At 39.6% G+C, this 12866-nt stretch overlaps 2 protein-coding genes across 2 annotated transcripts; one reads left to right on the forward strand and one right to left on the reverse strand.

Moving 5' to 3' along the window:
* The first annotated feature begins 170 nt into the window (after positions 1 to 170).
* yy1a (YY1 transcription factor a) lies at positions 171 to 4102 on the forward strand. The gene is made up of 5 exons (XM_056393140.1): positions 171 to 784; positions 1983 to 2133; positions 2512 to 2572; positions 2744 to 2902; positions 3245 to 4102. Exons 1-5 carry the CDS (start codon positions 286 to 288, stop codon positions 3425 to 3427), a joined length of 1053 nt encoding a protein of 350 aa, XP_056249115.1. The 5' UTR covers positions 171 to 285; the 3' UTR covers positions 3428 to 4102.
* Positions 4103 to 4533: 431 nt separating this feature from the next.
* tpp1 (tripeptidyl peptidase I) lies at positions 4534 to 10968 on the reverse strand. The gene is made up of 13 exons (XM_056393139.1): positions 10890 to 10968; positions 10372 to 10446; positions 9727 to 9866; positions 9412 to 9562; positions 8892 to 9013; positions 8594 to 8763; positions 8271 to 8469; positions 7900 to 8088; positions 7388 to 7460; positions 7070 to 7190; positions 6822 to 6983; positions 6599 to 6724; positions 4534 to 6163 (listed from the first exon to the last, which is right to left on the reverse strand). Exons 1-13 carry the CDS (start codon positions 10898 to 10900, stop codon positions 6026 to 6028), a joined length of 1677 nt encoding a protein of 558 aa, XP_056249114.1. The 5' UTR covers positions 10901 to 10968; the 3' UTR covers positions 4534 to 6025.
* Positions 10969 to 12866: the final 1898 nt, after the last annotated feature.

Genomic DNA, 12866 nt, shown 5'->3' on the forward strand with positions numbered 1-12866 from the left:
GATTTATATGACCATAAGAACATTTTCTTTTCCTCATGAATAATTAATAACAAATACATTTACAATCATTTCACTTCTGATGCAGGTAATGTTTGAAATCCATAATTTAGCAGGACTTTTTGGTCTAAATCACGCGAGACTTCATAACTAGAGCATTGTGGCGACGAGAGTACACTAGGGTAGAGTTGTTGTCGGAGAGGGAGGAGGAAGGCTCAGAGTAGACAGAAGGGAGAGCTAGAGTGGGAATTAATAGCACATTAAGTAGGAGGAAATACAAAATTTAGCATGGCATCGGGGGACACCCTGTACATAGAAACGGATGGGTCAGAAATGCCAGCCGAAATAGTGGAACTGCACGAAATCGAAGTAGAGACAATCGAGACAACAGTTGTTGGAGACGACGGTGAACACCAGCCTATGATCGCTTTACAGCCTCTTGACACGGATGATCCGAACTCGATTCACCCGCACCAGGAGGTGATATTGGTGCAAACAAGAGAAGAGGTGGTGGGCGAGGATGACTCTGAACTGCACACAGATGACGGTTTCGAGGACCAAATCCTCATCCCAGTGCCCGCCGTGGAGGAGGACTATATCGAACAGACTCTGGTTACTGTCGCTGGGAAAAGCTCATCGACAGGCCGGATGAAGAAGGCTGGAAGCGGAAAGAAAGCCGGCAAAAAGAGCTACCTGAGCGGGGGAGAGATGGGCCGAAAATGGGAACAGAAGCAGGTCCAGATAAAGACTTTGGAGGGGGAGTTTTCAGTCACTATGTGGGCATCGGGTAAGTTCACTTGAATTCCTGCAAGCTGGCCCTTCGCTTTGTTCTCAGCGTGTGTGCCTTGTGACGGGGCCGAGTTGAGGCCTTGTCCTCCGCTAAAGTGGGAAGTATTTCCCAACTTTGAGCCACATAAACCCCATTTGAAATGTTTTTGTTTTTATGGGAAGCCATGTTTTATGTGTCGATGGGCGCCGCCATATTTCCCCGGTCTAGAAAGTATGGCGGCCCGAAAAAATGGCGTTTATTTGGCCGACGAAGATGGCGGCGAGAGTGGGAGCGAGTGCAGCTGGCTCCGCTAGGCCGCTGTGGCGCAGTTCAGTTCAACTGTAACAGTGGAAGTGGTGCCTTCAGGAACCCCTCATACTTTACATTTCTCAGGCTTTAAACGCACCGCATGAAATATGGTTTAATAAGTTTAATTAACGCAAGCGAACTGCTTTAAAAGTTGTAGTTCCACTCATTGCTAGTGCTATGTATCAGTCATAGGTTTAATTAGACGTGGTATACTCGAAGTGCTTTTTTACCCTGGCTTTATAAAACATTGTATAATTTTAAAATGTGACGAGTTCATTAAAGAAAGTAATATCAACTTCTATATATTATTTCCATTGTCATTGTCCGTTTGGGATATTTGTAACTTATATTTGTGGATATTTGAGAACCGGGCATGTTTGTAAACATGGCAGCATGATTCTTCATGCATCATTTCAGCCTCATGAACAAAATAAAAGTTAATAATTTACTGGGAGACAAAATATTGAACACTTAACCCTTTTCTCACTCGGTATTTAAAATTTATGAAATATACTGTATTTGCCCCATTATTCATGTTGCAAAGCATCATGACACATTTGCTGGATGTGGAAAGAACGTGTTTTGAAAACAGACTTTAAAAAATATGTTTTACGTAGCTAATGCAGCCAGTGTACTGCAGGTTTATAGGGAAACTGTTTACAGTGTTTGACTGATATTGCCTGGTTACTATTGAGGACTATTCAACTTTGAGATGGAGTAATCTTATTACATCATAAAACTGACCTATCTATCAAAAAAGGTTTTCTGTCTTTTTTTTAATTAGTAGTATGTTAGTAACTGCATAGGGTGAAAGGAACTACTGGTTGACATGTGACAAAGCTTTAGCTCTAAATGCCTTTAATAAGTTCTTTCCCCATTATGGTACTGATCTGTCCCTTTCATTCAGATGACAAGAAGGACATAGACCACGAGGAGCAAATCACAGGAGAAAACTCACCTCCAGATTATTCAGAGTACATGACAGGGAAGAAGCTTCCTCCAGGAGGAATCCCAGGCATCGACCTATCAGACCCCAAACAGCTGGCAGAGTTTGCACGGTAAGTGATAATATTATTATGTTCACCCAAGCGAAATGATAGCAAACCATGATTAAAAAAAATTGTGTTCATACAGTCTGCTTCACTTAAAGCCAGTAATGACAGCATTATTAAAAACTGTGTAAAAGTAATGCATTTCATATGGTTAAAACAGCACATGCTGCAACATTGCAAATTCAGCTGTCTTCATGTGAAATGCAGTATTGAACATAACATGAAATCAAATGACTGTGTGGCTTGGACTATTTCACGTACAGGTTTTTACTAAGTGATTTTTTTATAGTAAAAAAATCTATGTTTGTTTGATTCAGGAATGTGGAACGTGGTCAGTTGTGTTAGCTGTCTTCAGGGATGTGACTGGTTATATTTCTTTTGCAGAATGAAGCCAAGAAAAGTAAAAGAAGACGATGCACCCAGGACGATAGCCTGTCCACACAAAGTGAGTGCAGTGTTGTTTTTATCACTCCAGAATATACAGTACTGTTAGAGATAAAGGTAGATGAAGACAGCATTTCATCCCTTTACACTGACATGATTCAGTTGTTAAAACAACACTGTCAAGTGAACATGTCCCGAGGGAATCGCTTCATCTTGTTTCTCTCCCTCTCAGGGATGTACCAAGATGTTCAGGGACAACTCTGCAATGAGGAAACACTTGCATACCCACGGGCCTCGTGTGCACGTCTGTGCAGAGTGTGGCAAAGCCTTCGTGGAGAGTTCAAAACTGAAGAGGCACCAACTCGTACACACAGGAGAGAAACCTTTCCAGGTGAGTTTCTTCACTTTTTGCGTGTCAGTTCATTCTTTCTTAAGTTACATACATACATATATATAAAGATATGTGTGTGTATATAAGTGCAGCTATGCAAACCCTGCTTTTGCCATCTCAAATACCATCTTAAGCTATATATATGGTGTATATGTAGGTATATATATATATATATATATATATATATATATATATATAGAGAGAGAGAGAGAGAAAGAGAGAGCAGTTATGCAGACTTTGCTATTGCCATCTCAAATAGCTGCCACTGAAAAATGATAGCAGTTCATCTGTGAGCAAAGCTGAGACACATAGCGGTATTAACTCACTCTCTCTCATCTTCAGTGCACATTTGAGGGCTGTGGCAAGCGGTTCTCTCTGGACTTTAACCTGCGCACACATGTGCGTATTCACACTGGAGACCGCCCATATGTGTGCCCCTTTGATGGCTGCAACAAAAAATTTGCCCAGTCAACCAACCTGAAGTCTCACATCCTCACACATGCCAAAGCCAAAAACAACCAGTGAATCATCCCTGAAACAGGCAAACAGCGACGACGTGAGCATACACCGGAGGATCTGACCTGTATCTCTGCTCCTTGACAGACAAACTAATATCCCGTGGCCTGCTTTGTTGTGAGATAAGAAGTCCCCTTTGTATCGTCTCTAGATAAAGATTTAAACAGAGAAATTACCTTTTCTCAAACTTTTTTGATATACATCTGGAGGGTTTGAACAATGAACTCGTGAGAACCCCACCTCCCTCAGGCCTCCTACCCAACTTTAGCGCTACCTGGATGGAACAATTTATGGTTTCTTCTTGTGAAGATGTTAATTCATGGATCTGCACCTAAAAACTTATTTATACCTTGACACAGCCAGTTAAAAAGTTTTTGCAATGTAAGTCAAATTTGCATCAATCCTCAGCAATGAAACCTTTTCAATTTTGTACTTCTCCCCAAGTGTGCATATTGTACACTCTTTGACATAAGCTCTGTGGTAATGTATGTAGTAAGATTGTCCCTTTAGCTCTTCTTGAAGAGGTTTCAGTTTGTTTTCCCCTTCATGTGAGTGTGTTTCATGGGCGGATAGGGTGGTCTTTGCATATTTTCATTTTGTACAACACAATATCAGAATCGTGTAGATAATAGCCATGTAATTTTCAATAGTGATCACTGATTAAAAATGTTTTTTCCCCTTGCACTACCACAAAAACTGTCATTTGTCCTGTCATAATCACATAATATTATTCAGCTATTTAGAGACAAATCCTGGAGCTCCTCCAAAGACGGTAAATGATAAAGCAACTCAAGTAACTACCAGATCCTGTGTTATTGTTACTGGGATGTGAGGTCATTTTCCTTTTCAGAAGTGCTTTATATTTATACCCAGTAAGAATGTAACATTTTAAAGAAACATGAGCCCATGGAGTCTGTTCTTGTCATTAACTGCATTAAATAACTTCAGAAAGACCATGTAAATACGGTTTCAAAGGTAGACATCTTGAAGCTCAGGGTCATATTTGCAGTTAAATGTTGACAGCATGTGTCGCCAGTATTTGAGGTTGCTTCAAGCAGTTTGGTGAAATACTTTTCATTTCCTCTTTCGGTTAAAATGGAAAATGAACAAGGAAGTAAAACAAATCCTGGTTGTTTAATTCTTCAGCATACTGCATGTTCATAAATGATCATTTTATCACATTTTAAAACTTGAATTTAGCAGCTTCAAAGTAACATCTTACAGCTGGAATACAGTTTGTCAATGAAATTGAACACATTGTCAACTCATCCTTTCTGCTTGACATAGTACACCACAGATAAAACAATAGAAACTGGAGGGAACATGAGTTTGCATTGTAAATTAAAGGTTTCTTTTTAAGGCCATCTGATTAAAGAGATATTTTGTACAACATATTCGTCAGGCATTTGGTACAAAATCTGCAGCATCAAGATCAGTTTTCACAAACATGGCTCAGGATAATCCTGAGCAATCAAAAGGACATTTCCAAGTAAAAGTCCAGCTTTAATAAATTCACAAATAACACAGCACAGGCAGTTTTTCTCACATTAAACACATCTGATTTGAAGATTAACATGGCTAAAAGATTTAAATGAAAAAAAAAAAAAGTGCAACAATGGTGGTGGGTAGAACTGCTGAATCATTTTAACCCACATATTACAGTGCAATTTGGTTAGTTCATAGCCGTAAAGCAAACAGCAACAAACCAAAGTTTTTAAAAAAGAAATCTTATGAACCATTAAGTATGATCCCATTCGATTGCAAATAGTGTGACATTTTTAGAATTGCATGCAATCTATTTGTTATGAAATGAAATGAAATGAAATGATGACATTTGTATCTAGCTCATCCCTGAATAGTAGTTTGGAAAAACAGACATTATTACCCATTATGGCCATTTCAATCTTAACTACAAACCAAATGCGCTATGCTAAATATGCTAAATTCCCTTGATCTGGTGAAATCGTTGTATCCAGTACATAGATTTTTGAATGACATCTAATATATAACACTGTCTTAATATAAAAAATATATTTAAATAGGCCTAAGTATCTAAAAAAAGGAGATTGGTGTGTGTTTCAGCATTATTTTATGTTGATTTATTTAGGTTTTATGCATAGCATCTAGTATCCAGTAAGTCCCCATCGCTGTGTAATTAGTGGCATGAATTTAAAGCATAAGATTTGTGTAAACATCCAGCTGCTTGCAAGTGATTCACAGAGAAATCTGGGTCAGTTAAAATGCACTCAACAGCAAAAACAGGCAACCGCAGTGTAGCGTTAAAAATTCCAAACTACAACCATCCATGACCTAAAAAAATTCGAGAAAGGTTTTGAGCCTTTTGAAGAAAATTAAATGTGCCGATAAAGTTGTAGTATATCCTTAAAAATGATAGAAGTAGCGATGGTAACAGATAAAAACCTTCCTGCGGATTGGAATAATGCAGCGTTTCAACCTCAAATGAACATGAGAGAAAAACAAAGAGGCATAAATCTGAAGTGTAGGCATAGTTTCCCTCCATTACACCATCCAGTCTTTGGCATCAGGCACCTGGTCTAGAGTTTGGATGTGTGTATAGTACCTGCTCTCGTGAACTGCAGGTGTTCACTAAGCTAACAGGGCAGTCAGTAGTTCAGGGTAGTTTGGTGTCCCCCAGCCTGTAACAGGGTCCCATGATGGTGCAGCACAGAAACCTTTCCCCTGAACCTGCTCGTCCAGACAGCCCAGGTGACAGCCTTCAGTCACCTGGAGACAAGAATGCATAGCATTTAGAGGCCAGATCATGACCACGAAATGCACAGCAAAAGGGTATCCATCTTTTAACAAAATGCCTCACTGAATAAGGAAATTTGCTGCTGCCACTTGTTGCTGTAGTGTTACTGTCTCGTATTTTTCATAGAAAATGTGACACAATTCTCGAGAATTAGGGTCAGATTATTAAAATTTAAATGATTAAAGTTCTACAATTTAATTCCTTTGGTTTACATTACGTAATCTTCAATTGTACATAAACTTTGAAAACACAGGTGAAACTTCCAAGTGAAGAGAAAAATCTCAGCAAAGCAATAACTTGAATCTCAAAAATGTTGGAAACAATATAAAATTGCTCATGTTAAAAACTTAAATTTAAGTGTTAACTGAAACAAAGATATTCTTTACTACAGTAACAACTTGACTCACATCAAATAGGGCTTGTCCCTTTAGCTTGTAAAGGCGAGGGTTGAGGAAGCCCAGGGCAGGCAGGCCCTTCAGCAGCCGATGATCATTGATTAGAGACAGCATGCCTCCGACCACAGGGGTTGACGCCTGAGGAGCGGGCAATCAACGGTTGAGAGATGTGATGCAGTATAATGAATGTACGTAATGTTGAACTTATGAGACTTATGAGTTTGGTATACTTTACCGAGGTCCCAGACACCCAGGGGACGGGCACTCTGTTGCTGACCACCCAGTAATTATCAGACAGGGCTGCCATGTCTGGGTAAGCCCTGCCACTGACGTTGTAGTATGACTTAGGAGGAAGGGTTGCTGCTACAGTCTTCAGATACCCCTCCACTGCACTGACCTGTGGGAGCACAAATAAACAAGATAAATGACACCATCTGCGATAACTGAGCATTGAAAAAGCTCATGATCTAATATTATTGTTACCTGGTAGTCAGGCATCTTGAAGATGTTGCTGAAGCCTCCTCCACTGATGTAATCTGTGACTTCATACGTGACCTTATATGGGTTCTTGAATGAGGTTCCTCCGACTGTAGTAACATATGGGCTGAGAACAAGACAATGTTAGATGTTTGGTGCTTTTCTTAAACATTTTCAGGCTAAATTATTTGTTCAGTTTTTCATTTTCTAAAATTTTGTATGTAACATCCATCTGTCCCTGTAAATTCTGATATCACCAATATGATAACACATGCAGAGGTCCTTTGCCACAGAAGTGAAGAAAAAGGTTTGTAGATGTTTTACCTTGAGGCTGGGAAACTGGGCCTGAAGGAGTTTTGTTCTTTACCCAAATGTTTACAACCAGCACCACTGTCACCTGAACATGAAACAAAATCAGAGACATTAAAAAGTGATGCAACAGGTTATCATGTAGAATGTCTTACTGACAACTGGTAGTTTGAGTACTGTTGTAAGTTATGGAAAAAGGAAACATGTAAACAAGTCTTTCCAAAGCCATCATGCCATTATGGGTGTTTTATTGTAAATCAGTGGTGGTGTATTGTATATGTATTGCAATGATTAAAAACTAAAGCAGAAACAAGTGAGAGGTCACAGGAATGACAAATGTCACACAAAAATGTGATTGTTACTCTGAAGTGACAATCACATTTTCAAAGCAAACAGTCCTTGATCTGTAGACAAACGAAGGCTTTGTTAGCGCACTGACAGTCATGTTTTGATGGAGTGACATGAATTGGGTGTTGAATGTGAATGTTCTTGAATGTCTCTGTGTGTTACGAGTGCACATTACTGACCCGAAGCAAAGAGCAAAGAGATTCCCCTGACGCCGGCCTTCATGAACTCTGTGTTGATGCGCATCATGTAGGCAGCAGAAAGGCTGTCTTCATCATCGCCATAGCTGATCGTGTGAACCCAAGGCAGGTCAGACATGTTGCTGAGCAGAAGCATCCACTGGAGGAAAGGCTCCTGGGACTCATGGCGGCCTGAGGGAAAATGAGGAAATGTGAGTGTGTGTGTTTTTTAGGGCTGAAATGTGACAATAAGCCATAACTACACTTATGTATAGCAAATGTTTTTCTTTACCCTGATATCTTCACTTACAGCTCCATGCCATTACATACGCAAATACACAGACGCAGCTAAGGACTCTTTCTCTCCTACAAACCTGGGTTGGTGAAGACCCAAGTGGAGATGTTTGCCCCTGTGCTCATGATGTACTCTATATCGAGACTGGCCTCAATACCGGCCTTTCCTCCTCCCTGGGTGCCTACAACTCGATCCACCTGAGACAGATGCTGGAAGCTCCCGCCAAACATGTTCATGAACTCAGCCAGGTCTGCCGGGTGATAGTACTGCTCCAAGAACTAACAGTGAAAACAGATTAAAGAAAAACAGACTAAAGTGAGGAAGTACACCAAGTTATTGTGAGTGTGAAGTGTCTGAACTAATGTTTTACAACACTTAATAACGATTAAGAGAGGGTCACACCTGAGCTACAGCCTGGCTGTTGTTCTGAGCTGTTCCCACATCAGCTGCTGTCAGGTTATAGCGGGTCCTCAAGATGGCAGGAGTCACTCCCAGGTGCACTCCTTCCTTCGACTGCTTCAGCTCTTTACTGAGGTCTTGCCCTTTGGGAGGGAGGCGGTGAAGTCCTCCAACTGTGTGTAAAAACAAAAAGAGGAAAAATCAGTATTCATCCAGTGATGTTAGCCTTTAATATCCTCATATAAATATACAGATTATAGATGACAGATAAACATTTTACAGCAAAAGAAATTACGCTCACCAAAGTCAAGGTGCTGGTGAACATCATCATGAACAGAGTACGGAGCTGAAGACCTCACTTGAGATTGTCCATCTCTGATGTAACGGTGAAACCTGCTTCCTGGGAGCAGAGTCTCTGCAACCCTTAACACACAATCCAAACAAAGACAATCACAGCCTTAATGTCTTAACTCATTGGCTTCTATGCAAAACTGATGTAACTCCAAGTAAGTTAAATTTACCCCTGCTGTCTAAGTTAAATAGTGTTAACAGTGATTGTGGTTTTGGGTAAGGTGTTGTTTTTTTTAGATTCCAGCAAGCTTAGCCTAAATTCATGAATTGCAGAAGTTATTTTGATTTCAACCGAATAACCACAGAAAGAGGAACTACCTCACAAGACAAGAGCAAAGGTTTCGCATGATTTAAACAAAGAGGGAGCTGAAGCAGAAAAAAGCACCCATTGTGTCGTAACTGTGTCAAGAGCAAGTGAAACTGACTGTTAAGTAAGCAGAAAAAAAATGTTGCCAAACAAGATTGCTTACTCTGCAGTCATGGTGCACTGTAAAAAATCCTCAGTGCAAACAGTCAGGCAGTTTGTAATCCCATGACTCTGCAGCCAGTGACGCACCACCTTGTGGGTCAGTTCAGATGGACGCACCAGGGAGGCTACTTCCTCCAGGGTGAGGTGTTTACCTGTGGAGGACAAAACAGGCCTCTGTCACTCTGTTCGTAGTGGAGAAAAAAGGCAAGGTGATGAGCACCTCAGCTTAACAAGTGTTTGCCGATTTTTCTTTTGTTTTTGTTTTTTTTTTTAGGGTTGCTTAAGGTCAGCCAGCAGTAACCGGATCATGCCCTACCATACTGTGCTGAGTCAGGGTCTGACACCAGTCTGAGTTTTTCCTCCAGCAGATAAACATTCTGCTGTTTCAGGGCAAAGGTCAGCTCCAGCTCCTCTGTAGGATCAACCCGACCAACATGAGTCCAGTCTTCTGGTATCCTGAAGAAAGAAGGAAAAACCTTTCATGACCTTTCACCAAGAGAGGTGTCATGTTACCAAACACTGTTTGAACCATCCTTTGTCTGTATAGCTTCTGATTATTAGCTGCTGACCAACCTGTAGAATTTAAATTGGATCATGACTTTGTTGTGATTCTACAGTTAACTTAACCTTTATGCAAACTTTTCAAACATTTTGACAAAACTTTAGTTAACTTATTTGTGAAAATTTGTGTCACTCTGTACTGCAGTTCAGGAGATCTTAACAAGTTTTCAAAAACTCCAAAACAACCACAAATTTTCTAGGATTACAAATCCTAGACATAAAAACTGAGCAGACCTCCTTGAGTTGACTTCAAGGATTTCTCCTCTCATATAGATCTATACTGCATCTTTGACTTGTCGGGGCTTGTCTGTATCTATAAAAAGTTAGTAAGGCTTGGCTAAAGATATGAGAAGGGGTTTTAAACAAAGACATGTGGAGATGTGTATATATGTTTGCTCACAAGACATCTTGGTCATATTCCAGATATCCACTCCAGACCAACGAGCTGAACAACAAAGGAAAGGAGAAGATCGGTCTGTTGGGAAGAAAAACAAAACAAGAGACAAAAGTTACATATGCAACGATTCATATACACATGAATATAGCCAGAAATATTCAAAACACATCTTCATTTCAGTGTGTTATATCAGGGTTATGAGTAAAGTCTCAATGTGACCTAGCAGGTCAAATTAAACGCATTTCTAAAAGCACACACATAGAGAGAAAACATGGTCTGTTTACTCTACACTTACAAAGACACGTTTTGTCAATGTCATTTACAGCAGCTTTAACCTGAAGACTTTAACCTGCTATGTTAGCAGCAGCTTTCTATCTAGGTCACCACAACCGGTGAAAATAAAAACATTACGCTACATTATCGGCGGTAACGTTAAAAGGGTTACCGTAATCTGACTACTTTGTTTCCTGGCTATGTTCAGACGAGACGATACAAGTTTATAGTTATTTAAAAGCACTCACAGCGCGTTCATCGTGTCCTCCGCTGTTACAGTAAACTTAGCTACTGTGTCCGGTGGGCAGGCGCTTGTAGACGCAGCGATCACGTGACATGTTCTCACGTGACGAGTAACGCTAATTTTTGTATTTCAAAAGATCTCATTAACGAGATCTTAATATACGTGTATTTCACTTGTAACGCATTCAAACACATTTTTTCTGTCGTTAACGGTGCCTGACATTCTTGCCTTAATAGATACATACATGTGATATGACTGTTTATTCCTTAGTATACGATGATGTTTTATGCTGTTTTTATGTCTACTATGCTTTGACTTTTTGTGCCTATGCCGTGATGTTTTATGCCTTACTATACAGTGACTTTTTATGCCTTACTATACTATGTCGTTTTTATGCCTTACTATACTATGCTGTTTTTATGACTTCTTATGCCTCACTATACTATGTCATTTTTCTGTCTTACCATACTATGACGATTTGATGACTTTTTATGCCTAACTTTACTATGTTGTTTTTATGTTTTATGTCTTCCCCTGTGTCTTTGCCCCTTTTTGTGTGAATGTGTGTACTTCTTAGTAGGGGCGTAGTGCAGCACTGGTTGCCTGGCTTACCTGTTTGTCATTACTCATCAAGCTCAGTATAAGAACCCCGGCTCTCCACTCATTCGTCGCCAGATTGTTCCGCTTTGTAAGTGGTAACACTCCACGCTACTTAAACTATCTAATGCTAATTCTGATCAATAACTTCTTGTTGTCTTGGATGACTCAACGCCGGTGCAATTTCCAGCCACGCCGCTCCCATTCCGACGACTCACCTGCTCCACGCCAGCCATTCACCTCCACGCTCCTACTGCTACAAGTCGATCCCTCGCCCCTCAACATTCCTCCAGAATACTCTCCTTCACTCACTGAACAGTTGCCATTAAATAACTTTAATTACCACGCCACTGGTTATTTCTGTGTCTGAATCTGCACTGAGGTCCATACTGCATTACTATACTATGGCGTATTTGACGTTTTTATGCTTTACTACAATATGACGTTTTTGACATTTTTATGCCTTACTATACTATGACGTTTTTGACGTTTGTATGCCTTATTATACTATGATGTTTTTATGCCTTACTATACTATGACAATGTATGCATTATTATACGATGACATTTTAAAAATATTTTTACGCCTTACAATACTATGACTTTTTTTGGCTTTTTATTCCTTACTATACTATGTTGTTTTTGTGCCTTACTATATTATGTTGTTTTTTTTACTTTTTATGCCTTACTATACTATGACGTTTTTTTTTACTTTTCATGCCTTACTATACTATGTTGTTTTTTAAACTTTTTATGCCTTATTATACTATGACTTTTTGGGCCTTACTATACTATGTTGTTTTTATGCCTTACTATACTATGTTTTTTTTTTTTTACTTTTATGCCTTACTATACTATGATGTTTTTGTGACTTTTTATGCCTTACTATAAAATGTTGTTTTTTTTTTTGTTTTTATGCCTTAATATACTATGACGTTTTTTGACGTTTTTATGCCTTTACTATACTATGTCGTTTTTATCACTTTTTATGCCCTGACTATATTATGTCGTTTTTGTGACTTTTTATGCCCTATTGAAAAGATGATTTCTTGATAGAAAGATTAAAAAGTGAACACAATCAGACCAACAAGTCAACCATTTAATGTGGCTGTTTTTATTCATGCATGATGGACAGATCTGGTACAAGGCACACCAAGGTGTCTCTCTCTGAGTAACAACAGTTTGACTGCTTGTTTGGTCTTTCACTCTCAAATGTGTGTGACAAGCTGGTGTTGATATGGAGATTGTCACGTCTGTGGGGCCTCTTAGCTGTTACTCTTCCTTCTTCAGAGCTCCTGAGATCATTCTCCATCCGTGGGGATCTCACCATATTTATAGCAAACATAAACAATCAATCTAACAAGGACCTCCACATGTGTCCTAAA

This window comes from Seriola aureovittata, chromosome 13 (assembly GCF_021018895.1).
Source record: "Seriola aureovittata isolate HTS-2021-v1 ecotype China chromosome 13, ASM2101889v1, whole genome shotgun sequence".
Lineage (NCBI taxonomy): Eukaryota > Metazoa > Chordata > Actinopteri > Carangiformes > Carangidae > Seriola > Seriola aureovittata.